The sequence below is a fragment of the Mirounga leonina genome, unplaced genomic scaffold (assembly GCF_011800145.1).
Source record: "Mirounga leonina isolate KUSES-001 unplaced genomic scaffold, KU_Mleo_1.0 Mir_174, whole genome shotgun sequence".
Taxonomy (NCBI): Eukaryota; Metazoa; Chordata; class Mammalia; order Carnivora; family Phocidae; genus Mirounga; species Mirounga leonina.
In genome coordinates this window covers 23528243-23555182 of record NW_023270451.1, presented here as the reverse complement: position 1 = coordinate 23555182, position 26940 = coordinate 23528243, and the positions used below count along the sequence as shown (strand labels likewise).

At 41.6% G+C, this 26940-nt stretch overlaps 1 protein-coding gene across 3 annotated transcripts in view; it reads left to right on the top strand.

The window, feature by feature from the left end:
- The window catches only part of SLC25A13 (solute carrier family 25 member 13), a 180053-nt gene that overhangs the window by 132043 nt on the left and 21070 nt on the right, over positions 1-26940 (top strand). For all 3 annotated transcript variants that reach the window (XM_035020604.1, XM_035020603.1, XM_035020605.1), the window contains one exon: positions 15652-15792. In XM_035020604.1, the coding sequence (XP_034876495.1) occupies positions 15652-15792 (141 nt within the window). The remainder of the gene's footprint in view (positions 1-15651; positions 15793-26940) is intronic.

Genomic DNA, 26940 nt, shown 5'->3' with positions numbered 1-26940 from the left:
TTGGCAGCTTGATTCTAAAGGGGGCTTCACTAAAGTATGCAGTCTGAGAGTCCTAGCAGAAGCTGCAAGACTTCTTAGGACCACCTAACTTTGACTGTCACTCCTGCTGGATTCTTTTGGTCAAACAAACCACTTATGCCAAAGTTAAAAGGAGGGAAATTAGATTTTTACCTTTCAATGAGAATAATAGTAAAGAATCTTTAAACTATCTCTGGAGGGTTCAGTAGGCAGTATTGTAGGACGAGAACATCCGCATTGCCCTCTACTTTATGACGATTTCATTGTTAATCCAATGTCTTCTCCGAGGATCTGTTGAAGATTCTAGAACCCATTCCTGCTTCAGATTGCTTTCGGCTGCAGGGGCCAGAAACTTGTTAAAGCAACAATAGCAAAATGAAGGTTTACTGTAAGGGTGTACATGCAATTAAAGGCTCTCGAAAACTGAGGCAGGTCTGGGAACTGGCTACTTTCTGCATTTTCTCCTGTTGGCCTTCTTGGTCTCTCTCACAGTGACTTTACATCTCTCCACACACTTTTTTTTAAAGATTGCATTTTTTTTTTTCAAAGCAGTTTTTGGCTCACAGAATTGGGAGAAAAATACAGAGATTTCCCCGAATACCTTCTACTCCTACACATGCATAAACTCCACCACCATCAGCTTTCCCCAACAGAGTGGTATAATTACTATAAATGATGAGCCTGCATTGACACATCATTATCATTCAAAACCCATAATTTGCCTTACGGTTCATTCATGGTGTTGTACATTCTATGGGTTTGGACAAATGTATAGTAACATATATCTATCATGTTAATAATCATATAGAGTATTTTCACTGTCCTAAAAATCTTCTGTGCTCTGCCTATTCATCTCTCTCCTTCTCCTCCATCCCTAGCTCTCTTCCAATTATCTTTTTACTCTCTTCACAGTTTTTCCTTTTCCAGAACGTCCTAGAGTTGGAATCACATAGTGTGTAGCCTTTCCAGATTGTCTTCTTTCATTTAGTAATATGCATTTAAGGTTCCTCTGTGTCTTTCATGGCTCGATAGCTCATTTCTCTTTAGACTGAATAATATTCCTTTGTCTGGATGTACCAGCAGTTTATTCATTTTCCTACTGAAGAACATCTTAATTTCTTCCAGGTTTGGGCAATTATAAGTAAGACTGCTATAAACATCCTTGTGCAGGTTTTTGAGTAAATATCAAGGAATACAGTTGTTGGTTCTTAAGAGTATGTTTAGTTTTGTAAGGAACCTCCAAACTGTCTTCTAAAGTGGCTATGCCATTTTCCATTTCCACTGGCAACGAATGAGAGTTCTTGTTGCTCCACATCCTTGTCAGCATTTGACATTGTCAATGTTGTGCGTAGCTTTTTATTTTGCTGATCCATTTCTTCTCTTCCTCACGGTTTTGACTTCTTCTAGAATTCCTTCATATTCTTGCTGGCCATCTGGCCTCTGTCCCTAACAGATGACCTTCAGCTTCTTTTCATCATCAGCCCCAGCTAATTAGTACAGGTAGCTCAATTTTGTTTCATTTTGTTTTTCATTTAATTATTAAGAGAGGAAATTTGATTGGCAAGCATCAGCTTTGTGTGCCAGCCTTGACTCATGACCCCACCCATATATTAATAACTTTGCTTAACAAAATCATTTGTTCCCACCATTTGTAAATGCATTCAAATACTTCTTGTATTTTGGTTTTAGCTTGAATCCTGTAAGTATTCCCTGAATAATAATGTATGTAGTTCTATCATAAAATATACCCAAAGGCATATTCTTTCTGATCGAGCTTGAAATCCCTTGAGGTTTCAAACCAAGTCAAGAAAACCAGAGAGAAAATTTCCTCATGTAATGAACACATATGCTCTGATACTCAGCTGGTGAGTCAGATTGCCTGAAGTGGATTAAGTCCTACTTCCGTGATCTTTCTCAGAGTTTTCTGTGAGATGTGGTCTCACAGGGTAGGTTTCTTAAGTCAGAATTGTTACTTATGTGTGTAGGTGTCTGTGCACATACCCTGCTTACAAATATAAAGTGATGTGAGGCGCAGTCATTAGGTTCAGTTTCTGTGAGGTTGCGCCTGTGTGACATGTCAAGTAGCCAAGATTTATTATGCATTATAATGATGCTGTGGAAATACGGTTATTATTTTTTTAATGCTTGCACCTTAATAGTTCACTTGTAGTTTAATGAAAATCTAATGGTTAGTTACATTGTTTTCAGGTGTTGTCATTGTTAATATTTGGAATATTCTCTGGGAAGTTTTTTTGCATGCCCCCAAAAATGTAAGCCCATATTGTATACCTACCAGTCTTCCTCCCTCCCTCCCACTGCTTCCCTTCATTCTTCCTTTCTTTCTTTCTTTTTTTCTTTCCTCCCTCCCTCCCTTCCTCATTTGTCAATGGCAATTTCTAGTTTGATGGATGACTTCCAACAAGATTGAAGTGAATGAAATTATTCTTGCTTTCATAAGCTTTACATTATGTGCATTACTTTTCATTTGTTTTCATATATTTACAAACTTAAAATTGTACCAAACACATATTTTAGCCAACATTTTCTGTATTTCGACATATGTTAAAATTGTGCCTTTTAATTATGAAAAAAATAGCCATATTCAAGCTAACGTAGAAAACAAAGCAAAAGAAACTGGCCATAGTTCTTCAGTTCTCATAGTGTAAGTTTTTTTAATTTGTACGTATGCTTCATCTCTCTCTGTCCTCTCTGTTGACTCCAAGGCTTAGAGACTGTATCAGGTAACGTGTGGTCTGGCTTTGCCACTTAAGGAGCTCTTCTTTATAACTTTGTGCTGTCAGCTCCTTGCATCCTGGGGATCATGGGTGAATGTTGCCTGTACTGAGACATCTACAAATGCTGAGAGAAGGATCCATGTCTTACTGTTATGCCTGGTGCCTAGCATTGTGTCTATTATATGGAAGAGGCTTAAAAATACTTATTGAATGAATAAATGTTTGACTAAGAGATGTTGGTAATGAGGGCAGTAAACGTAGGGTAGTGATTGATATACTGAGCTGCTGTTAACTTGGATACAGATAGTCATTGAAGAGACCATAATTCCAGGGATCAGAGTGTGAAGGAAATGATGGACTTTAGGGATAGCTGTAACATGCCTACACATACATATCCGGATGTTTCTTTCTTTTTTCTTTTTAAGATTTTATTTATTTGTCAGAATGAGCAAGCACAAGCAGGGGGAGGGGCAGGCAGAGTGAGCAAGGAGCCTGACTCGGGGCTCAATCCCAGGACCCTGAGATCATGACCTGAGCCAAAGGCAGACGCTTAACTGACTGAGCCACCCAGGCATCCCTGTCCAGGATGTTTCATAAGAAATGTTTTCATACCTCACTAAAGGAACTAACCGTTAAAAAGATTCTATTTATTTTATTTGGCTTCATTCCAATCCCCAAATATTTACAGAACCTTAGGAGCAGAAAGAATATAAAACACTTAAAACACCTGGGGTCTTTAATATAGCTTATTTATTATTGCTTATGTTGTTAGTAGAAAATATTTTATTGAATGGTTAATATGTGAAATTATCATGTCAGAATCACGAAGGAATCACACGAAAGAGTGGCTTTAAAACAAAAGAGACTCACAGTGAGATCCCACTACACACCTATTAGAATGGCTGAAGTCTGAAACACTGCTGATGAGTGTGTGGAGCAAAAGGAACTGATTCATTGCCAGTGGAAATGCAAAATGGTGCAGGCACTTTGGAACATAGTTTTGAGGTTCCTTACAAAACTAAATTGTAAGATCTGGCAATTGCAATCCTTGGTATTTACCCAGAGGAGTTGAAAACTTATGTTTTCAACAAAAACCTGCACAAGGATACTTACAGCAGCTTTATTCATAGCTGCCAAAACTGGGAAGAAACCAAGATGTCCTTCAGGAGATGAATGGATAAATCAACTGGTATAGCCAGACAAAGGGGATATTATTGAGTCTAAAAAGAAATGAGCTATCGAGTCGTGAAAAGACTTGGAAGAACCTTAAATGCATATTAGTAAATGAAAGAAGCCAATCTGGAAAGGCTTCATACTGTATGATTGCAACACAGAATCCAGAATAGATAGGACATTCTGGAAAAGGGCAAAACTATGGAGACAGTAAAAAGATCAGTGGTTGCTGGGGGTGGAGGAGAGAGAGAGAAATGAATAGGCAGACTGAAGAGGATTTTTAGGACAGTGGAAATACTCTGTGTGATATAATCATGGTGGATATATGTCATTATACATTTGTCCAAACCCATAGGATGTACCAGGAATGAACCGTAAGGTGGACTGTGGACTTCGGGTGATCGTGATGTGTCAGTATGGGTTCATCAGTTGGAAGAAATGCAGCACCCTGGTGGGGATGATGGTAGTGGGGAGGTTTGCATGTGTGGGGGCAGGGGGTACATGGGAAATGTTTTTGTAAACCTGAAACAACTCTAAAAAAATAAAAGAGCCAGTAAGTAGCAAAAGTTAACCACGACAATCTCGAAGTCGGAGGCTTCGGAGAAGCCCGTGAGGCGTCTTTGACATAGTGTGGCCAGAACGTCTTCTGGGGCCTGGGACTAAGGCAGGGGGCTGCAGTGAGAACTCTGCCTGGCTGCGTCTGCGGAAGCCTGTGCTGCAGACTTCAACTGGGCTTGGAGAACACAGAGCTGTCTGACGGCACCCCGAGTCCATCAGGATGGCCTGCCTAGCTAAGGTGGCTCCGAAAGGTCTTCTAGTAGGGGAAAGGCCCAGCTGGTGAGAGGCCCTGAGCCAGCCTGATGTCTGTTTTCTCCCTTTTCCTTCTGTGACAAAGTCTCAGCCTTGTTGGACTCGACACGGTTCAAGCACTGGGCCACCCTCCTGGTTATCTAATATATGGGGGAGGGGTTTGCTATGATGTGAAAATACAAAGAAAGATTGGGCTACAGCTTTCGTAGACATTGAAGGTCTGTAAATCATTACATGATTCTGGTAGTAGTAGTCAAAATAGACACGTATCACCGACAGAGCCCAAATGTGAACATACTTGACAGGTCTGTAACTTAATTGCTTTTTAATGTCAGTCAAACAGATTCCACTTTGGTTTCTTGGCCAAGCTTCTATAGGCCCTATTAAAATCCTATGAAGTTGAAAATATGATACTTAATACTTGTAAAATGTGTAAACAGCGTAGCCTTTTTGCTATGTAGTTAAGAAATTAAGAATAGGAAATTTCAATTTGGTGTCTCTCAAAAACAAGTGGTGAGAATCTAATTCTCTTTTACAATTTCTTAATGGTCTAGTTACAGAGTTTTTACTAAATGGCTTAGTTTACACATCAAATCAAAGGAGGAGATCCTATATTGTTTCATGTTTAGAGACGTGCATTTAGTCTGATAGTCTAACCAGACATACTAGTTTGCTAGGGCTGCCATAACAAAATGCCACAGACTGCATAGTTGAAGTCCTAGAAATTTATTTTCTCACACTTAGGAAAGCCAGAAGTCCAAGAGCAGGGTGTCTGCAGCTTGGGTTTGCTTCTGAAGAATCTGTTCTTCACTTGCGGACGGCCGTCTTTTCTCTGCGTCTTCACATGCTACCCTCAGTCTGTGTGCTGCCCATGTTTTCATCAACTTTAAAGGCTCCAGTCATCTAGAACAAGGGACCACCCAGATGACCTCATTTTACCTTAATTGCCTCTCTTCGGCCGTATTTCCAAATATAGTCACAATCTAAGGTATAGGGTTAGGTCTCCAACATAGGAATTTTTGAGGGACACAATTTAGTCTGTAACACTAGGAGTTAAACTAAAGGTTCTTTTCTCAACTTGCAGCAAGGACTCAGCTTCTTGATTGTAGCTGAGGGATGACGTCTCCTTTGGGCACTGGGTCCAGCACTGTCCCTTCAGAGCTGGTTAGAGGGTGAGGGGCCTCTTGGCTTCGTGCCCCCTCACATTTGCCAGCTTCTTTGTGAGCTTGTTGAATTCCTGTCTTCAGTATTGCCAAGTACCTGACTGCTGTCAGCTACTGTATTTTAATTTCATTCATCCACTGCTATTGGCTGAATATTTTTTTTTAAGTATAAATTTTTTTTTATTCTTATGTTAATCCTCATACATTACGGCTGAATATTTTTTTTATACCTCTGTTTTGTTTTGTTTTTTAAAGTAAGCTCTATGCCCAGTGTGAGGCTCGAACTCACAACCCCGAGATTGAGAGTCATGTGCTTCACCGACTGAGCCAGCCAGGCACCTCCCTGTGACCTTTCTTTTTTCTTTTTTGAGAGAGGGCGAGAGACGGAGAGAGGGAGAAGGGGCAGAGGGAGAGGGAGAGAGAATCTCAAGCAGACTCCCCATTGAGCGTGGAGCCCGATGCAGGGCTTAATTACATACCCTGAGATCATGACCTGAGCCGAAATCAAGAGTCAGACACTTAACCAGCTGAGCCTCCCAGGTGCCCTTCCCTGTGATCTTTATATACGATGATAATACCTATAACACATACAAATTATTTTCATGTCTCCATGTAACATTGAGTTAGTAAGAGACTAAATAGAAAATATCTTGAAGCTTCGATTTCTTAAGAAATCTTTGTTTTTCAGTTTATCTAAATATCAAATACTGTCATCACTTGAGCATTCATTTTACGTGTAACGTGCATCATTAGACATTTACTAGTGTAGACCTTTTTTATAGTTACAATTTTATTTGTATCCAAATAATCAAAATAATGTATTTGGGTTTTAGTTTAAAAAAGCCATATTCCATAACTTCGTATTAATCTATTTTTGACACATGTAAGCACACATTTTAGAATGTCAGTGTGCAATTAGATATTCTTAGCACATGTCATTTGTGAAAAGCACTTTAAATCTAAGTACATTCAATTGAGCATAATTAAAATATCAAGATACACATTCTTCATATACATTTTGCCACTTAATTTTTTAAGTAGCTATAAGTATCTACCATGTGAATTCAAATTAAAGGAAGGTGATTAAATACAGTTATATTTAATGCTTTTAGTTTAAAATATAGCAGGAATTACGCTATGTTAAAAAAATACACTGCTGTGTTTTCTGTGGACAGCAGATTGATGACAGGATTTTTTTTTTTTTTTTTTTAATGCAAAGCTGTTAATAGTTTCTGAATATTCTCAAGACTGTTACCTAGAATGGTTTGAGGGGGTGCAGATCATATGAAAGCATGCTTTTTCATCTTGTGAGTTCTTTTGACTCAACTCCCCAGGTCCCGAGAAAGAACTCTCAGGGACACTATCTAGGTTAGGAAAGAAGCTTTGGAGAAGGACTTGTTTAGTTCCTAACAGGTGAGAGAAAATGGATCCTGGAGAAATATGAACTGGAGCTCCTGAACCAATCCTTCAGATAATGTATTAAAGCTATGGCTCTTTTCCATAGCTTAATGATAAGCAGATGGCCTTGGCAAGTCATTTTAAGGCATATGACTTTAAAACTTACTTGTTCACAATTACTGGACCTAAACTATGGTAGGATCACTTTAGTGTGAAGGTCACTTCCTTGGAGTACTTGGAGAAATTGGACAATGCATTAGAGTCCTAGGGATGTTGCCTTTCTATTTGATTTCTCAAAATTCTGTTTTTAAAAAGTAGATTCATCACTTCCCACACTAAAATTACTGTGCAACATCGGAAGTGTCAACAATGAACTTCATCATTACATAACATGACAAGAGGAATTTGGGTGACAAAATTGTGAGAAAGAAGAAGAAATCAAGATCAGAGTAGCATCTGGTCAGTGAGCAAAAGCTGGGACGGAAGCCACATTTCAGGTTCTTTGCAGACTCTCTAGCCCATTTCAGAGAAGGGGGGTATTAGAGGGGAAAAAAACCTGTAATTTTACTTTGAGCCATGAGGAGTGTGTCCTGTGAATATTAGAGCATTTGGAAATAACGATGCTTTGTGTCGCTAGAACCCTATTCCTTTGAGAAGCTTGGTGCTTAGGCTTCATGCTGACATAGTTGTAGCTTCCACAGTTCCATGTCCCCTTCTGATTGCTCTCAGCCTTCTTGATGCAGAGGTGAATTTATGAAGATCATGCATTATATACAAGAATCACAACCGCTTCAACTATCCTGGAGACATGAACTTTGATTCGTGTTGGTAGCGGAATGGGACATCTGGCATTGACTTGGGACAGCTTTAAAGGTCAAAAACATTAGAAGTTATCTTGGATGGAAAGGGTATTTGTGTGGCTTTCCTTGTAGCAGTCTTACTACCTGGTCAAAAGAACGTGCCCTGTTCCTCATTTTCGGCAGTGGGGAGCTTTCGTGCTGTACCCAACCTGGTCTCTTGTCTCCGTTCCTTCTGGGGCTCATTTTCAAAGTGGTTTGCTGGTGTTGGGGGCAGTCCACAGCTGAATGGAGGTGCAGAAATCAGTCCCCCTGACAGAGTGTGGTAGAGGCTATGCTGGTCACCTAGCCATTGCTGATTTAGCAGCTCCTTCCTGCAGTAGGACAAGACGAACCATTTCTCAGTAACAGAAGTATTTCAGAATTAAGTGTCCACATTTTGTTGAATATCAGCTTGAATTTAATTGATAAAGTTAAATGAATTTAAATTAAATAAAAACTCTCCAGTTATGTTGAGCACCTCTCTTATCACCCATCACTAGGGGAGATTTTTTTTTCCCCCAAACTTTTTTTACTTGAGATTGCTACTTCCTGGAATGCTCAGTCTCACTGTGCTTTCCTCAAAAAGAAGTTTTAATTTACAGGTTTCTAGGAAAAGACAAAATGGGAGCTCATTTGTACTGGCTTTGAGGGCATTTGGTAAGCTAAATTCACCTAAACAGAGTTCTGTCCTATATTTGTTAATCGTGGTCAGTACCGTCGATTGAGTAGTGTGCCAGGCACTGGTGTATGTGCTTTATGTGCTTTCGTTTAATCTTCACATAATCCTATAAATAACTTCTAGAACGTGTGCTCCGTAAGGGTGGGGATCTTCCTTAGTTTTGTTCACTCTTACACAGCTGCTCTAGAGTGGACACATGAATTTCTTTAAAAAAAAAAAAAAACTCCAAAATATTTTGTCACACTGATACTCGTATTCACCCCTAGTGCGGTGGGCAATGAAACGTTCTTGCTCAGTACCTGGTAATAGCCTGGGTAAGAATCCACATCTCACTGAACTGACTTACTCCTCACCTGCAAGTCCTGTGCACGCAGTGGGGTCTCAGTAGGGAACCCACTGTGGTGCTGCCCGTGGCTCTGGGTCCCCTTGGGCAGGTGCAGATCACAGCCCTAAATAGCACGTAGGTACACCGCAGCCTGCCGTGTCTTCGTCTGTTGGAGTTGAGGGGTGGAATGCGTGAGCCATTGCATTGGACTCGTCTTTAGACGTCATTAGCTATCTCGTTGACCTGTCTGGGTTGCACGTTGGACTAACTTCACCCTAACTTCTGGAGAGCCAGAATATTACATTTACTGTTGATTCTCAGAGGTCATTTGTTGTTTTGTGTTTGGCTTATGCTTCAGAGCTTTCATCATCTCCTTTTGCTAAATTCTGATCCATTTGATTCTATTTTTATCTCTGGAGCATAAGTAGTAGGGCAGACCCCGGCTTCACACCTTGCCTTCCTCTCCTCCCCCACCCAGAACCTCTGCGCTGTTTTCCATAAGTGTAACATAATCATCCCCAGCTCCGTTTTATCTTTTCACTCTCCCCCAGAACTTTTCTCCTTAATTACACTAAATGCATTTGCATTCTACCTTGCTGGCTTCCATAGATGACATCATCTTTCTCTTTCCCTTTTATACAACTCAAAGTCCCCAGCATCCATTTTCCCGTCTTCCTGGTCACAGGTCACACCATGAGCTGGACCTTGCTTCCCTGTGCCACTGTTGGCCTTCTCTCTTCTGGAAGCCCCTTTCTTGACTCCTGTGCCTGGACTGCTGTGCACCATGGTCCGTGGTGTGTGGCAGAGGCTTCTCGTCACTTCTTAGGTCTCCACTCCTGGTGTTTCATCTCCCTGGACCCCATGTGAGCTCCTGCCTTCGGTTAGCACAGATGTGGGATGACGCCTTCGTCCGTCTCCATCCCTAACTCCCATCTCACCTTTCCATTGCCTTCTGATTGTGTCCCCCATCCTTATGTCCCTATGTTCCTGTTACACAGATATAAAACGATGGGTCCTTTCTTTGCTCCTACACACTCCTTTGGCCCTACATTCAGCAGCCGGGCCCTGGTGCTCCCTACTGCATCGTTATTCACCCACCCCCTAACCCCTACCTTATTACTGGTGCAGTTCTGATTCTGGCTTTTTTTTTTTTTTTTAATCTCCCACCTAGTCTGCTAAAACCCTAATTATTAGCCCTGCCTCAGGGCTCTCCTTCCCTCCTGAACCCTCTCCTTTCTGCTGCCTAGTTGTCTTTCTGAGACATAGGTATTAGTCATGACACTCTCCAGCTGCTAAACTTTATTTAGGACCTACTCTGCTCCCAGCACATGAACACAGGAAGGTACCATCTGCAGGATGTAGCCTGAGTCTTCAGAGTTGCATTCGAGGCCTGCCTCGATTTGGCCCCAGTGGCCTTATCTTCAGCGTTCTCTCTCATAGCCCTGCGTGCCCAATGCGGGCGGCTGGTTGGTTCTGCGAGCTGCCAGGACGTGTGGTGCTCCGTGGTGTAAGGGCGTGGCTGGCCTCCGGCAGGTCGGCTCTCCGTCCAGGGTCCCCGTTCCCAGCTTTGTGATCTTGGGCAGGTTACATGAGCTCCTTTACCCATTCGGGCTCGCTTTTGCTCACTTATAAAACTGGAAGAATATTACCCACCTTATATGATGAGGACCAAAAGGGAAAATTCTTACAAAGCTCTTAGCATAATGCCTGGTACATAGTTAGCATCCAAATAAATGCCAGTGGATGATGATGTTGATCTCATCATAATGATCATTCTTACTAAAATTTTACTGGACAGATGTGGTGCTGGGTCTCTTTACCCTGTAAGTGTGGCAGGCCCCCGTCACTGTGCCTTCGTGCCATTCTCTGCCTGGATTAGCTAAACCCTAATTGCACGCAGTCACTGGCTGATGTGTTATTTTCTTATATGCCTTCCCACTTCCCCACATTATCCCAGCCAGCAGAAGTCTTGCTCTCGTTTGAATTGCCATGGCAATTTGTCTGGACCTTACCTTGTGTATATTCTAATTGCTCTTTCCCATGTGCCATTTTTTCCTATTCATAAGGCATATATTTATTGGGCCTCGTCGAAAATCCTTTGCTTGCTGTCTGTGTAGCCCTGTGTAAGTGCTGTATTAGCTTGCTAGTGCTGCCCTAACAGAACACCACAGACTGGGTGACTTAAACAACATGAATTTATTTTCTCACATCCCTGGAGGCTGGAAGTCCAAGCTGGTGTTGGCAGGGTTGGTTTCTTCTGAGGCCTCTCTCCTTGGCTTGATGGTGGCTGCCTTCTCACTGTGCACTCACGTGGTCTTTTCTGTGTGCACGTTTGTGTCCATATCTCAGTAGGACGGCAGTTACGTTGGAGTAGGGCCCACCCATACGACCTCTTCCTCCTTTAACCACCTTTGTAAGGGCCCTGTCCCTAAATACAGTCACCCTCTGAGGCGCTGAGGGTTAGGACTTACTTCAGTGTATGAATTTTGTTGGACACACTTCAGCCCATAACCGTTTCTTTAATGTTTTATGCCTCAATTTTCTCTTCTGTAAAATCTGGAAAAAATACCCCTGAGAGGGCTAAAGATAGGTAATCCATGCAAAGCAGTACCCCAGTAGCCAGTGATGGGTGCTTCATGAGCATTTATTACTTCACTCCTATTTCAAGCTCCTTGAGAACAGGAATGCTTTCTCACTCACCTCGTGTCCTTGGAGTTCTTAGGACAAATTTGAGCTCGATTACTTCTAAATATGTGGTGAATTTTTATGTCAATGACTGAATGATCAGGTAGCAGAAGTGGAGTCTGCTCTAAGTACATGTGTTTGTCTTTAGATGGATCCAGATGCTGGGTAGCAACTATGATTTCGGCAAGAAGGAACATACCAGGAAAGCTATAGACAAGTCAGTATGCTCACTGTAAAGATGATGCCCCACACAGAGCCAGTCCTAGTGTAAAAAATCTTTGCCTGTCCTACTTGCTACAGACTCCAGAAGGTCCCAGGGAAATGATTTGTGACCAAATTCCACATGCACACACAACAGCGTCTTCACACAGCCAGGTCCCTAAGTGATGAGGGACACAAAGCCATCATACACAATAGGTGTTCCTGTTGGCGGGCCCGTGGAGCCCGCTGTCTTTGATCTCCTGGGGGAGAGACAGGGGTAAGGCGCTGTGAATGGACAATAGGCTGGGAGCCGGGAGCGCTGCGGCCAGTGTGCCGTTCAGTGATCAAGTCGTGGCGATGCCCAGACACTGTGCATCTGATGATAAGCATCGTCTCTCGGTGCCTCAGAGTCTCTCATTTCCTCCTAGCTTGACTCCAAAGGACTGATTCATCTTCAGAACCTCGACAATGTGCCACTTTGAGTCTGTCAGCTCTTTCTTTCTGAGCCCACCCGAGGCAAGGAGCCCATCATTTTGTCTCAGTATCCTTACCCTCTCTTCCCACTGTGTCTGTTCCCTGCAGCTGTCTGAAGTGGATTTGACTTTTGCATTGTCCTTAGGGATTAGAATTCACTCTGCAGTGCTAAAAGAATCGGTATCTATCAATTGGCTTGGAGTCAGAGCATTGAGTGTTAAGTTCTTATTTGGTATATAACATGAACTTTGATGAGTGTTAGTGCAGATGCAAGAGGAGGAGTAAGAGCAATTCTGTACCTAAGAACTGTCCCTTTACCAATGGCACCACCTGGATCTGTGTAAAAAGTTTGTTGTGAGATTACATGTAAAACATAAAAGTTGCTCTCTGAAAGAAAGTGGAAAACTGGAATTAGAAATCCCAGCTGTAAGGAAGCCTGTCAAGCAGCCTCTCAGAATTCAAAGGGATCGTGGCAGCGATGCAGTGAAGTCAGGCGACCCTCAGCTCTCACTGCACATCTTAATCACGTGGGAACCGTTTTTGAAAGGGTGGTTGCAGAATTTCTTACTTGCCTGGAGTAGAATTTAGAAGTCACTACTTTTCAAAGCTCTGCAAGGGACTGTAACGTGCAGCCAGGGAGGAGAACCATCGCTTCAGGAGACTGGAAAAGAATCCTGTTTGGAGTCACTGCTGAGGTCCGGTTGCCATCTCCTGGAGCCTCGTATGAAGTCAGGTGGTTTGACACAAAGGGACTGGGGCTCGGTCTGCACATGGGGGTGCTCAGCTGCCTCCCCACCCATTGCTGGCAGTGCATGGTGAGTCTGCTTTGTGTTCCTTTGCTGCTCTTCAAGATCAATGTACGCAGACCACTTTCCAGTCTGCCCTTGATAGAGATGCTCTCGCCCACTTCTGAGCTTTTAAAAATCAGCCTCAGACTAATTCCAACTCCTCAAATCTTCCTCAGCAGTGCTGCCCCCATACGTGATTTTAAAATAAATTTCTATTCATTTTTGCAACTCAAGAGCTTGGGTCAAGAAGCACAACCATAGTCCTCATTGGTGCTGTTACTCAGCCAGGTCCATTGCCTTTCTCCTTCTGCCAACCTTAACTCCCTCTGTGTCACGTGGAACGATGCAGGTGCGAGCCTACAAAATCCTGAAGGGCTATGGACAGGCTGTGGGTTGGTCCTCCCACCTCCCTTCAGGTCACAGCAGTGTGGGAGCAAAGCGTGGGTCTTCTGAGCCAAAGAGAAGAGGGAGCCAGCTATGTGTGTGGACCAGAGGAACACACCGGCCTCTGGGCTTGTCGCCCACGCTCTCCTTTCCACTTTCCCAGGGCCTTTCTGGGGCCTTTTGGTGAATCCATCCTCAGTCTTCTCCTACCAGGATTGTTTGGCCCGCCTCCTAAGAGGAGGTGAGCAGAAGGTGATGGGTGAAGCAAGTAAGTGAGGAGGGGTGGCCCGTGTGGCAGCCGAGACACCGGACAACACTCCTGCCTTCAGGACAGTTGTAATGTGTGGAGAGAGGGGAAAGCTTGGTGTGTCTTGGTTAAGATACCAAGTTGGTAAAGGTGGAAAAGCAATTTGATTTATAGAGAATTAATGGGTGAACAGATTTCTTTGCTTTTTTTGGCTAATATGGCTGTGTATATCAGATAAGTCATGTAGAGGTATTTGTTTTTCTTTATAGAAGACAAACATCTTTATAGATGATCTAGGTAGAAGAAATACAAATACAGCAGAAAAGAAAATAAACCACTGGTAATCTACCATCTCAAAAGCACTATACTGGCGTATTCTCTACACGATAGTAAGGGATATGGGGAAAGTGATACATGCATTTAAGCATGAGGGTTTTTACTTCCCAGTATATATATTGAACATTTCCCACAGTATTTTTTATTGGCAGCATAGTGTCTCATTGCATGACATACTTAAATTCATTTAATCCATCCCTGACCATTGGATATTTACGTTGTGCCTAATTTTTATTTCCAAGCATTATTTATAAATTATACTTCCAAGGTCATCTTTGTAGCCAGTGTTGATCAGTACTGGCCCTTTTGTGAGGGCACATACATTGGTTAATGGTGTCAGAGAATCTAGCAAGAAGTAGTTATGTATAATATTAGTCCAAATTATGCTTGTTACCATGATGGCACCAACTGAGCTATAAAATATCAGCACCATGTCTGTGGTCTAGTGTGGTAACATCACTATGTAATAAAGATTCTGAACTATACTCTGCGTCAACCTTAGTGTGGGTGAAATAAAAATTTAATGTATTTGTGACAAGGAATAACAAGTCGAAGTACAGTGGGAAAGAATGTAATTGCTTATAATAAATATAGGCTTAGCTTCAAAATAACTAGCTTAAAATTCCCCTTATTGTACACTTTAAAGATTTCCACTGATGATCTCGGAGGTGGGGCATCCAGCCACTGCTGGAATGAAATAACACACTTTGCTCAAAGTTTGGGCCATAATTGACTTAATGCATATTTTTACTACGTGGACATTTATCTTATATGAAAAGAGCAATCTATACACAGGTAATACATAAATAAAGTTACAAGAATATGTGACTCCATAAAATGGTGTTTGATGATGGACCTGATTTTTTAAGAGAAGAAAAAATAGCTTTCATCTAAGTTTACATGTTCTCTGGCAATTCTTGAATCATTGCCAGAATCATGAGGCCCATCATGGGAGAACCTATGTCCTCCCTGTCTCCTCCTATTCTGACAAGCAGGTCAGTGTCTCTTTATTTGGATACTATTTGATTTTCATTTTATTGTTGCCTTTGTGCCCTTGGCTTTGAGCCCTGTGATGGCCGCTATTTGTGCTTCAGGGAATCTTTGTCATTTCCACGTGAGGACTTTGGTGAGTCCAGGAGACATCATGTGTCTCTGCCCTTTTCCCTCTTTCAACCTCTGTGTGAGGGAAATAGGACCTCAGTACCCAAAGCCTTGGCAGTAACTGTATTTTGATTCAAACTCATCACTGTCTTAATTGATGGAACCAGGATCGAAACTACAGTCTCTTGAAGATAGAATATTCTGTGCTCCGTGGAGGATAATCCCTCCCCTCTTCCTAACCCATCGTACCCTTACCCTTCTTTGGTCCTAAATCTTTACTTTTTCTCTGTTTTAGGCAGGAGGCTCCCAGGTGATTTTCACGAATCCTTTGGAAATCGTCAAGATCCGTTTGCAAGTGGCTGGAGAGATCACCACTGGTCCCCGAGTCAGTGCCCTGTCTGTCGTAAGGGACCTGGGGTTCTTTGGGATCTACAAGGTAACTTTCCTTTCAGTCAATTATTAGGTTGCGTGTTCATCTCATAAATTAGCAAATGGGGTGAACTATGTAAATAAACTTTTCCTCAGCATGAAATCGATTCCTCACATTTTGGGACCTGGAGAAGATGTTCTGCTTGTGGGGCGCATAGAGCGCCCTCAGAATACACTAATCATGGATGACTGTGATGTTAGTGTTGCCCAGCTGCATTGCTCCTTGCAGCAACAATGGCTGGAACTTTATTTGGATTTGTTGTTAGTACAAAAACCCAATTATCAGCACTGCCCTCTATGAAGGACAGATGCAAGGATCACAGGGTACCATTTCTCGGAAGATAGGCTGAGCGCTCAGTTCAAGGAAAAGCCCAGACCAGATGGGGAATTTATTTTCTGATCCTGTACGTTCCGGCCTTAACCATATGTATTTCTCATTTAGAAAACAGTTTTTCAGAATAATTGCAAAACCAGGCTTTCAGAAAATTCTTGAAATTTGTTAGTCACATTCCTCTACCAAAAAGTTGAATTGGAATGTATTAGAATTAGCTCCATATATGCCCAGCTATAAGGCTTTATCAGACATAAGGTGTTTACCATTTTTCAATAAAAAGGTTCAAAAAATCTTTTTCATGGCCAACTTGACTTAAGGAAACCTTTAGGAATAAGTAAACCTCAAGTCAGATGTTTATGTAAAATAGTTTTCATTTATTTCCCCATAAATATACAAAATCCTGTCTTATAAAATTGGTATTACTCTTTTCTGTACGTACATGTCAAGAAGTATTCTGCTCAAACTCTTCGTAAGAATTTTGAATCAGTGTTTTGATCACCACTTTCTGAATCAGCCATTCACATGGTCTTGCGGAGTACATTGTGTTCATTTGTATCCCACATTGGCAAGGTGAAGCACTTTTGGACTCCGTGTGCAGTGTTGTCCCTGGAAATGTTATCCCACAGACAGATCACATTAGGGCAGTTGTTTCATTTTTCCTATTCCCAGTTCACCCTGAGTGGACATACCTGGTCCCATATTGTAACAACCGATAGTGCTTCTGAGCGTGAACTTTCAGTGCCGGGTTTTGACATCCAACACAGCATTTGTGAGATCCTACCCCTGGGAAGACTTTTTCACCCTTTTTTTTAAAACTCAAGGTTTGCAGGTGATCTTGGCAGGCATCCAATGTTGGTAACAGTTGACGTTGTTTCAAGCAAATCTGCCCTTCCCCGAGTGCTACTCTACATGTCAAGGTGAAGTGGTTGGAAAAGTACCCCATGATCTGAGACTTAGTTAGAATGGAATATCATGCGACCCCTTCTTTTCTGGGGTTAGGAAAAATCTTTCCTTATGTGTAGACATATGTGATGTTTAGGAATAAATCTGCTGGTTCTTTAAGTAGCACTTCAAATGTTCGGTGTATGATTGCACCGTGGAAAACACTGTTAAAGCTGTTTCGTCTACCAAGTTATTATCCAGCTGCCCAGGAAGTAGCCCGTATTGTCACAAAGCATAGCATTGATAAATCTGAGGAGAAATCATCTTCTCTTCTAAATTTTTAGGCTCTTTGCAGACTGTGACACGATGTGGCAGCATGTCATTCTGACAAGATGCCAGGCAGTCTTTCAGCGGGCTGTCTGGTGCGAAAGCACTTCGCTGCTATAGCAGTGATTGCTATCGAAATGTCTCGAAAGATAAAATGGTAAAAACTTGTTTGCTGACACAGAAACGGAGACTGTTCAACTACCTGCAAATGATACAAGGCTGAGAGCCCTTTGCATCTTTGCCGCATTGTAAAACCGAAATCCCCTGTCCCACCCCTGGCAAGAAGCTGGGCTCCCGATTTCGCATTTCGCAGTTCAGAGAGCAGAGGCTGCTGAGGATGGTGTCTATGCTGACACCGAGGCTCAGAAGTGGCTTGTTTCCACTTTTGTGCTACAGTCGTTGTCCTGAAATGAGCAGGACTGCTCAAGTTTGAGCAAGAGACCCATATAAAGTTGGTTTAATTACTAGCCTGGTGGTTTAATCTAGTTCAGAGGCATTCCACAGGGCTTGGTGCCGCCTTACAAAGCGCCGCTTTGGGGGTATTGGTAATTACCAAGTGAAGTCACTAACACTTTGAGCTTCTGGAAACTTGATTTCTGTGCAGGCGAGTGAGTTGGCAGTCTCCTCCTTCCCACAGGTCACGGGTGTCATCGGCTACATTGGCTAAGACTGAGTCTAGACCTCACTCAGCAGAGTTCCTCCTCTCCGCTCCATCTGCGGGGTCCTGCCTTACAGTATCCCAGCCCCCAGCCTCAGGTTTTGTTTCTGGGGAATGTCTCCTCCGGGCTCGCTCACCTTCCCCCACCCTCCCTGGTCAGAAATCATTCAGCAATTCAAGATCTGTGCCCGTCGGGGCATCACAGCTTTCGCATTTCTGGGTGGTTTAATGTGATTTTGTTTCAGCATGGTGCTTTTCAGTAATAAAGGTTTGCTGTTTCTCCTCGTCATTGGGTAGAAAAATGCAAATGACCTGGAGTGACCTAATACTTTAGAACTTGGTATGTGTCCCTGCAGGTGGGTCTTTAAAAAGAGATAAAGGAGAACTACTGTCCTGGTTTTAGTGCGGACTGGTAATCTTCCTTCTTCTGCCCTCAGGTCTTTTGTTTGCTGTCGTTAACATGACAATGTGGGACCCAGGGGGTGCTTGGTGAGTGGCTCTGTCTGTGTGCTTAGGCCTGCTGTTTAACCTCACCGAAATTGGACTTAACCAGTTTTTCTATTTTTCTCCTGAATTGACTTGCAAAATACCCAACTATTCTGTGACTTTCCAGTAAATGGTAATTAGAATATTTGCTTTAGAAATACATTTACAACTGAAAAGAAAAAGTGGATGTGGTGAACATTTTACATTCCTGAGGTTAGAAATCGTTTAGAGCAGATACAGTGAACTCTGCAAACATAGCCCGCCCCTCTTCTGGTAATATTGAGAGAGATTGAGTCCTTGTGCAGACTAGGTAGGTGATTGAAGTCAAGGCAAGATAATTAACTGCCACTGAAAGAGCTATTTGAATATAATGTAGTTTGTTGTTGTTGTTGTTTTTGGTTTTGGGTTTTTTTTGTTTTGTTTTGTTTTACAAAACCTGCAACATAGACTACTTTCTTAAAAATATATGAGGTTGTATTTCCCTTTCCCTACATAGATTTTGTTTTACCATGTAAGCCCCTGTAGCATAAGTAAAATAAATAAAATAAATTATGTCATAGAAAAGAAAGCCGTATCCATCTTCTTTTGAGTGGTACCTTTTCCATAGGAGCCAACAGAGAGCTTTGTTGAGGGAATGGATTGCACTGTAGGAATGGAAGGAAACATCATTTCACATAAAATGGCAACACAGCTGAAGGAGGCTAAAAAGAGGCTTCCTTAAGCAATGGACCAGTTCGTGTCTCTTTTCAAGGACAAAAACGTGGTCATTGAAGCGCCGGCAATCAGGATAGCAAGCATTGTCGAAAACTGCTTTCAGATTGTTTAATCACAAATTGCGCATCGATTGGCGTTACCCTGGAAGGCGGTCACTTCGGGATATGGGCTGTGTATCTGGTGTGTTCTAACCAAAGGCATTTGTCCCACTGCATTTAACAGCGTTCAGATATATTTTCATCTGCATGCGTGCATGTCGTGTATGTGTGTTTGTTCATGGAGTGTATATAAATGAGTCATTGGAGCTACTGTCCATAAAATCAGAAAGCAAGTAATGACATATCGGGTACATTCTTATTTATTCTGTTAGTTTGTCTCAAAGAGATGATGTTTGTGTGTTTTAAAAATTAAAATACACGTTCACCATTCAAAAAAATCAAATAATTCATAAAGGTATGTGCGAAAATAAGATTCTCTACCACTCCCAGTTTCCTTCTCTCTTCAAAGGATAACCATTCTTTGTGTTATATAGCCTCCAGAAAAGAAAACTTTTCTGTTTACATCAATATTTCTCTCTCCCTTTTTTCCTCTGTACATCACATATCGTATCAATACCAATGTTGTGTGTGTCTGTTTTACCGCAAATAGGATATTTCTAAATACACAATATTTCTTTTTTTAAATTGAACTATAGTTGACACACAATGTTACATGAGTTTCAAGTGCATACAATGTACCTTAGAGCTCTTTCCTCATTTTATTTAATAGCTGTGTAAAATTTTTTTCTTAAGTTTTTCTAAGCAGCTTCCTGTTGACAGATGTTCATGTTGTTTCCAGTTTGGGGATATCATAAGCAATGACAAGGTGAATATCCCTGCAGTATATTTTGACATACTTTTGTGAGTATATACAGATGATAAATTCCTAGCAATGAAAATTTTTAGGTCAAGGGGCATGTGCATTGTTTTAGTGTTAATAGATTTTGTCAAATTATATCAGTTTATCAACTTGAGCTTGAGAACATAGGAGTACAGAAGAATAGTTGCTCAATTCAGCAGCTTTTAAAAATACCTATTTTTTATGAGTTCATGGCCCCACCTGAAGAAAACAGTTGTCCCATCATTACGTTGGGGACAGTTGTGCGATGCGAATTTTCTAACACCAGGGGCCATTCATGACACGGTTTTGTAACCACCATGGTGCTAGTTCTCACCCTCATACTTCTCCCACATTTGTCTTTCCTCTGGGCCTCTGTGAAAGTCCCCTCATGGGTTTATTCATTTTGATTCTTGACTCCCCTAAATCTGTTGTCCCCAGAGTTGATCTATTTAAAATGTAAATCAGATTAATTGTGAGTGCACTCAACACACTTCTAATGAAAGCTGACTGTTCTGGTAGGTTTAGGATGTGGCTGTGAGGAGCCACGTCCCTGCTCAGGGTCTGGTGGGTAGAAAAAGGCAGCCATCAAGAAAACAAATCTCTGGGGGGAGGTGGGAGGGATGACCAGACGGGTGAAGGAGAGGGGGAGGTACAGTTTCCAGGTAGGGAACGAATAAGCTACAGGGATAAAAGGCACAGCACAGGAACTAGTCTGTAACATTGTAGCAGCGTCGTAAGGCGACAGATGGTGGCTACACGGTGGTGAGCACAGCACAACAAATGGAGACGCTGAATCACTGTGTTGCGCACCTGAAACTAATGTAACATTGTGTCAACTATACTCAACTCCCCCGCCCAAAAAAACCCCAAAAGACCCAAATCTCTGACATCAGGTGGTGCTAAGAACCTTGAAGAAAAAGGAGGCAGGTGAGAGTGGAGAAGGGCCAAGGCAGGATGGGATGTGGGGGAGGGGATACATTTTAATAGGATGATCAGGGAAGCCTCTCGGATGAGATGATATTTGAGCAGAAACCAGAGAAAATGAGAAATAAGTGTACCCTCCAGAGACTCTGTGTCCGGCAGCTTCCTGCTGCACTTAGAATAGAGCCACAGCTCCTTCCCTGTGGCCCCTTCTTTTACACCCTCCATTTTGTACTCTCTGCTAGTTACCCTGGCTGCCTTTCTTTTATTCAGATATTCCAAGTTCACTCCCTCTCGCTTTTCCTTCTGCCTAAAGGCTCTTCCCTTCACGTCTTAGGTCAACAGAGGCTTGCTCAGACAGCCAGGTCACTCACTGTCCTCGTGCCGTCTTCCAGTTCTGTCCAGAGCGCCCAGCACCATCTGCTGGTTTTAGATGTGGGTGTGTGTGTGTCTGCTCCTTTAGAGTGTACTTCGATACCAGAGACCTACCTTGTTCACTGCTCCTTTAACCGTTTCTGGCACATAAATAGACACTTGATAAATATTTGTTGAACAAATGAGTGGCAAGCAAAAGCCAGGTGTTTCCAAGTTATAAACAAGGATATTAGAGCACAGAAAGTGAGTGAATTGGCAAGCAATGACCAAAGATTATGATACTGGGGACATCAAATGTAAAGAAAGCAGGTAATTATTCGAGAGCCTGCTTTCTCCTTTCTGGAGGCATCCATTCCTTCACCCAGCAAGCTTTGCCCTGGGTGCTAGGGATACAAACATAAATAAAAAATGCATGGTTTTATAAGAAGTTTATCTTCTCGTGGGCAGTCGGACAGGTAAAAAGATCTTTGGAATACAGCATATGTACAGTTGGGAAGGGCTGTCAGGAGTATGCACAGGGTCCTTGGGGAGGTGGGGCTAACTCAGTGGCAAGGTCAGAAAGGCTTTCTGAAGGGGAGGTAGCCTTAAAGGATGAGTCATTGTTCACCAGTGGAAGGCAAAGACAAATGGCATGATCAGGATTGTGTTTGAAGAATGATAATTCCGTTTCAGTGTGGACATTGGATAAAATAATTTTAATTTCTATAATCTAAAGAGCTGACAGAAGATCTAACATGTTCTTATTCTAAAAAACTCAAAACAGAGCAAAGCAGAGTCATTCTCCCAGAATATCTATCATATTAAAATAGCACTGGGTACTAAAAACAATTCACAAGAGCAGTAATCGAACGGCTCTGGCCTAAGCTAACCTTAGACCTTAAGACTGAGGGTGGGTGGCTTGTTAGGAGGATCTAGGCTGGGGATAGTGGGGTGGACGGATGGCATTAACCTAAAGTAGGCTGTGACGGTGGAGATAGAGGGGATATATTTGGGGTTTTGTTTTTGTTTTATCAGTTTAAAATTTATATATGTTCGATACACGCACACACACACACTCACACACATAGTATCAATGCTTTATTTTCAGTGAGAGGGGATATATTTGAAGGATGTTTGAGAATCAGTCTGACAAAGTCTTGGAAAGTGTGGCAAGGTGAAAAATAAAGGATGATTAAAAGATGACTCCCAGGTTTCTGGCTTGAGCACCTGGATAGATGGTGATACCATAAATTTTAGAATTTTCTGATATTTAAGAAGCTGCAGAAACTTTACAAGACCTTCTATCTGGTGTTACCTCTCTAATTGAGATGAAAAGCCCAAAAATCTTAGGAGATTTAGCCAGGTGACTTAGTAGGCAGGGGTGGGACTACGACAGCCTATCTCCTGACTCCCTGTGCAGTGTTTACCTTACTCTGCCTTACTGAGTGTAGAACAGAGCCTTGTCAGAGGGCTGGGGACCAGAAATGCTCTTTTAAAGGTCATCTGCACGTGTGAAGCTAGGAGAGTGGGTAAGATCTCCAAGCCGATGGGACACCAGTGATGCAACTTGGAGACCCGGCATTTAGGACGCAGAAAGAAGAATAGATGGAAAAGACTAGAAGCAGCTGTCAGGTGGAGAACTGAAATGAACAGTTGTTAGTAGGAGTTGGTGGAGGGATAAAGTACAGGGGAGGGAGGAAGAGGTGAGTGGTATCAACTGCGGCAGAGACCAGCCAGGATAAAGCCCAAGAAAGGGTCTTTGAACTTAAAGATGGAGGTCAGCAGTTATCTTTAAGAAATCAATTTAAAGTAGAATGGCAGAAGTAGAAACCCATATGAGAAAATATTACCAGCAACAGACCACTCAACGTGAAGGTTTTACTGTGAAAGAAAAGAAGGGAGAGAGCACAGCAACTTGAAGAAAAAGAGTGGAAGGATGTTCAGGGAGAGAGGAGGCTGAGAGATTTATTGCGTTTTTCAATTTTGTTGTGAGAACCATAGCTATCTGTAGACGGAGAGGAAAAAGAGTCACTGAAGAGAGAAGGATTTGAAGCATCTGAAGGTAGCAAGATCGAATATGGTGCTAGGATTTCAGGAGAGGCAGTAGAGACAGAGCCCAGGCTTAGAAGAGAGAGGGAGAGAGTAGACAAGTACATGCACAGTGCACACAAGCCCATTGGAGCTCGTGCTTATTGAGTGCTTACTCTATGCCAGGCCCCGGGCTTAAAGCTCTATATTATGCCATGTCATTTAATCCTTAACTACAGCCAAGGAGGCAGATAGTAGTGTTTTTTTGTTTTTGTTTTGTTTTGGTGTTTTGTTGTTGTTTTGGTTTGGTTTGGTTTTGGTTTTAGCTCCAAGTTACCGCTGAGGAAAGAAGTCTTATGCGTTTAGGTAATTTGTACAAGGTCACAGACCTTGTAAGTAAGTAGGAGGCTGGGTTTCTAACTCAGTCCAATCTCTCTTTGAAACCTGATCTGTCACATAAAGATATGTTGAGCCAGATAGGAGAGAGCACATGCTGGGATAGTTGGGGGAAGTTTGACAACAAAGTTAGATGCTGAGCATAGACCGTGAGCTGCAGTTGGCAGGTTTGCTGTCATTGTGGACAGTGAGGATGGAGGTGGAAAGAATGGAGATGGCACTAAGCATCGTGAGCCTGTGTTAGCTTAGGCCAGAGCCGTTAGATTACTGCTCTTGTGAATTGTTTTTAGTACCCAGTGCTATTTTAATATGATAGATATTCTGGGAGAATGACTTCGCTTTGCTCTGTTTTGAGTTTTTTAGAATAAGAACACGTTAGATCTTCTGTCAGCTCTTTAGATTATAGAAATTAAAATTATTTTATCCATTGTGATGCAAGAGGGCCCTTTTATTTATTTCTTTTTTTAACTCTTATATTAACCAGAATAGCAACACAAATCATACACGCTGTGTCAAAAACTAGGTAACCTGACAGTGGAGCCATATTACTGTTCCAAGTGACATCTGTTTGTGTTCATTGAAAAATAACTTTGTGCCTTTCTGATAGCTTTGTCAAAAATATCTTCCAGGAAAATGAACATTTTGGACATCTTATCTCATTAAAAGGCAGAATTTTCAAAATTCACAAGAGGATATCAAATACCTTGAGGGGCCAGGTTTTATATCTAATATGGTATGAACTTGAGAATAATATTGGAAGTTATATTATATTATCCATATTATACTTAAAGGTTGCATAAAAATAAACTGGAAAGAATAGACTTTAAATCTTCCTATCCCTGTGTTTTAGGTACAGCATCTGTACAAAGAGGATAGTCATAGTACCTACATGTTCATAGGATTGTTGTCAGGATTTACGAACATAATGCATGTAAAGGACATAGGCTAGAAATTAGCACATAGTTTGCATGATGTGTTATTAATTTTAAGTTATAGGATGTCAGCTAATGGATTCTTGCAGAAATACCTGGTTCCTTCCACTCTGCCCCAGTCCTGGGTAATTTTTGATGTTGTGTGGTCAACAGCTGTCTCCAGGTCAGGCATTCTTCTTTGGACTTTAGCAAATAAAAGGAGGCACCTTGGAAAATATTATTTTTATAAAACACTGTCCAAAGGAGTCGAGTGTACTAAAAGGGGACTAGAAAAGGTCCTTAAAAATATTAGAAAATGACGACATTGTAGACCTGAAGGTAACACTGTATGTTAACTGTATTGGAATTAAAATTTTAAAACTTCATAAAGAAAATAAAAATAAAAAATATTAGAAAATGGGGCACCTGGGTGGCTCAGTTGGTTAAGCGACTGCCTTCGGCTCAGGTCACGATCCTGGAGTCCCGGGATCGAGTCCCGCATCGGGCTCCCTGCTCGGCAGGGAGTCTGCTTCTCCCTCTGACCCTCCTCCCTCTCATGCTCTCTGTCTCTCACTCTCTCTCTCTCAAATAAATAAATAAAATCTTTAAAAAATAATAATAATAATATTAGAAAATGGTCAATTTTAAAGATTTTTTTTTAAATTTATTTATTAGAGAGCGAGAGTGAGAGAGAGAGTGCAAGAGGGGGAAGGGTCAGGGGGAGAAGCAGACTCCCCGCCGAGCAGGGAGCCCGATGTGGGACTCGATCCCAGGACTCCGGGATCATGACCTGAGCTGAAGGCAGTCGCTTAACCAACTGAGCCACCCAGGCGCCCAGAAAATGGTCAATTTTAAATCATTTTTCCATTTGTTCACCAAATATTTGTTGAGGGCTAACACTCTACTAGGAGCTAGAGTTACAAAGATGAATATGGTATCATTGCCTTCAAAGTGACCAGCACTAAGGGAGGTGAGAGAATATAACCATATAGTGCCATAGATCTTTAATTAGTGCCATAAAGGTTTTTTGGTTTTTTTTGTTTTTTGGTGTTTTTTTTTTTTTTTTGGTTTTGTTTTGTTTTGTTTTTTAAAAGAGGGAGAGAGAGAATCCCAAGCCGACTTCATGCCCAGCATGGAGCCCAATGCAGGTCTCAATCTCACAACTTTAAGGTCATGACCTGAGCCAAAATCAAGAGTTGGACACAACCAGCTGAGCCATGCAGGCACCCCATGTTTTTTAAAAATTAATTTTAGTAGGCAGAATCGTTTTTAAAAGAAGAAAATTCAGATATAAAAAGTATATAACAATAAAATGTTGGTCTCCTAGTCCCATGTGACAGATAACCTATCTTTCCAGAGGCCAACATTTTTATCAAGTTAGTGTTTTGTTCTTTTGTTGTGAGTTTCTTTTATTTCCATTTTCTGCTGAGTGCCTGCGGGATTAATTTTAACACAACAGTTTTTTATTTTAATTAAACTTTTGGAATATAATATGCAGTCTTTCATGCTTAAAAATACTGAAAATGATGCTACTAATCCATTGCTAATGGAGCGCTCTGAATATGTTTTCTAGAAATGATAGATACATTTCTGCTAATCTGTCCTTCCATTTATCTGGTGTCTAATTGTGACTGATGTATTAATTTAAAAGGTACCCAGTTTAAGAAATGTTTTTGACTGTAAAATTAAGGAGATAACACTGTGTGACAGTCAAAAATTCCCACGTGGGGTATGATCAATTTAGCAAACCAGTATAGACCTCGGATTAGGTCTTTTGCCAAATAAAAGATTGGCTCTTAGCCTGGTAAATGTAGAACTCTACTGTGATTCAGGTATGAAACCATCTAGGAGTCCTACTTTAGCTGCAAGTTGTTTAAAGACTATATTAGTTATTTCCGTTTTCTGCTGCAACAGGACAGTGTGCTTTTCACTGATAATGGTAATTACCTTTATATCATCACCTTTTATTGAAGATCCTTTTGCTCAGTGTTGTACTGGGTACTTTATGCTAGTCATTGGACCTAAATTCTCATGTCCCTAAGAATGGTACATTTAATAGATGAGGAATTTGAGGTACAGAGATATTAAGAACTTAACAGCTAAGTGGCAGAGCAGTGATCTCAGCTCAGGTTTCTGACTCCAAAGCCTGTATTCCTGTTCCTATAGTGTCCTGCCATTGGTGGGGAGTTGCAGAATTCAGCTATAGATCCATATTAAGATGGTGCATTTTTTTTTTAAGATTTTATTTATTTGTCAGAGAGAGCA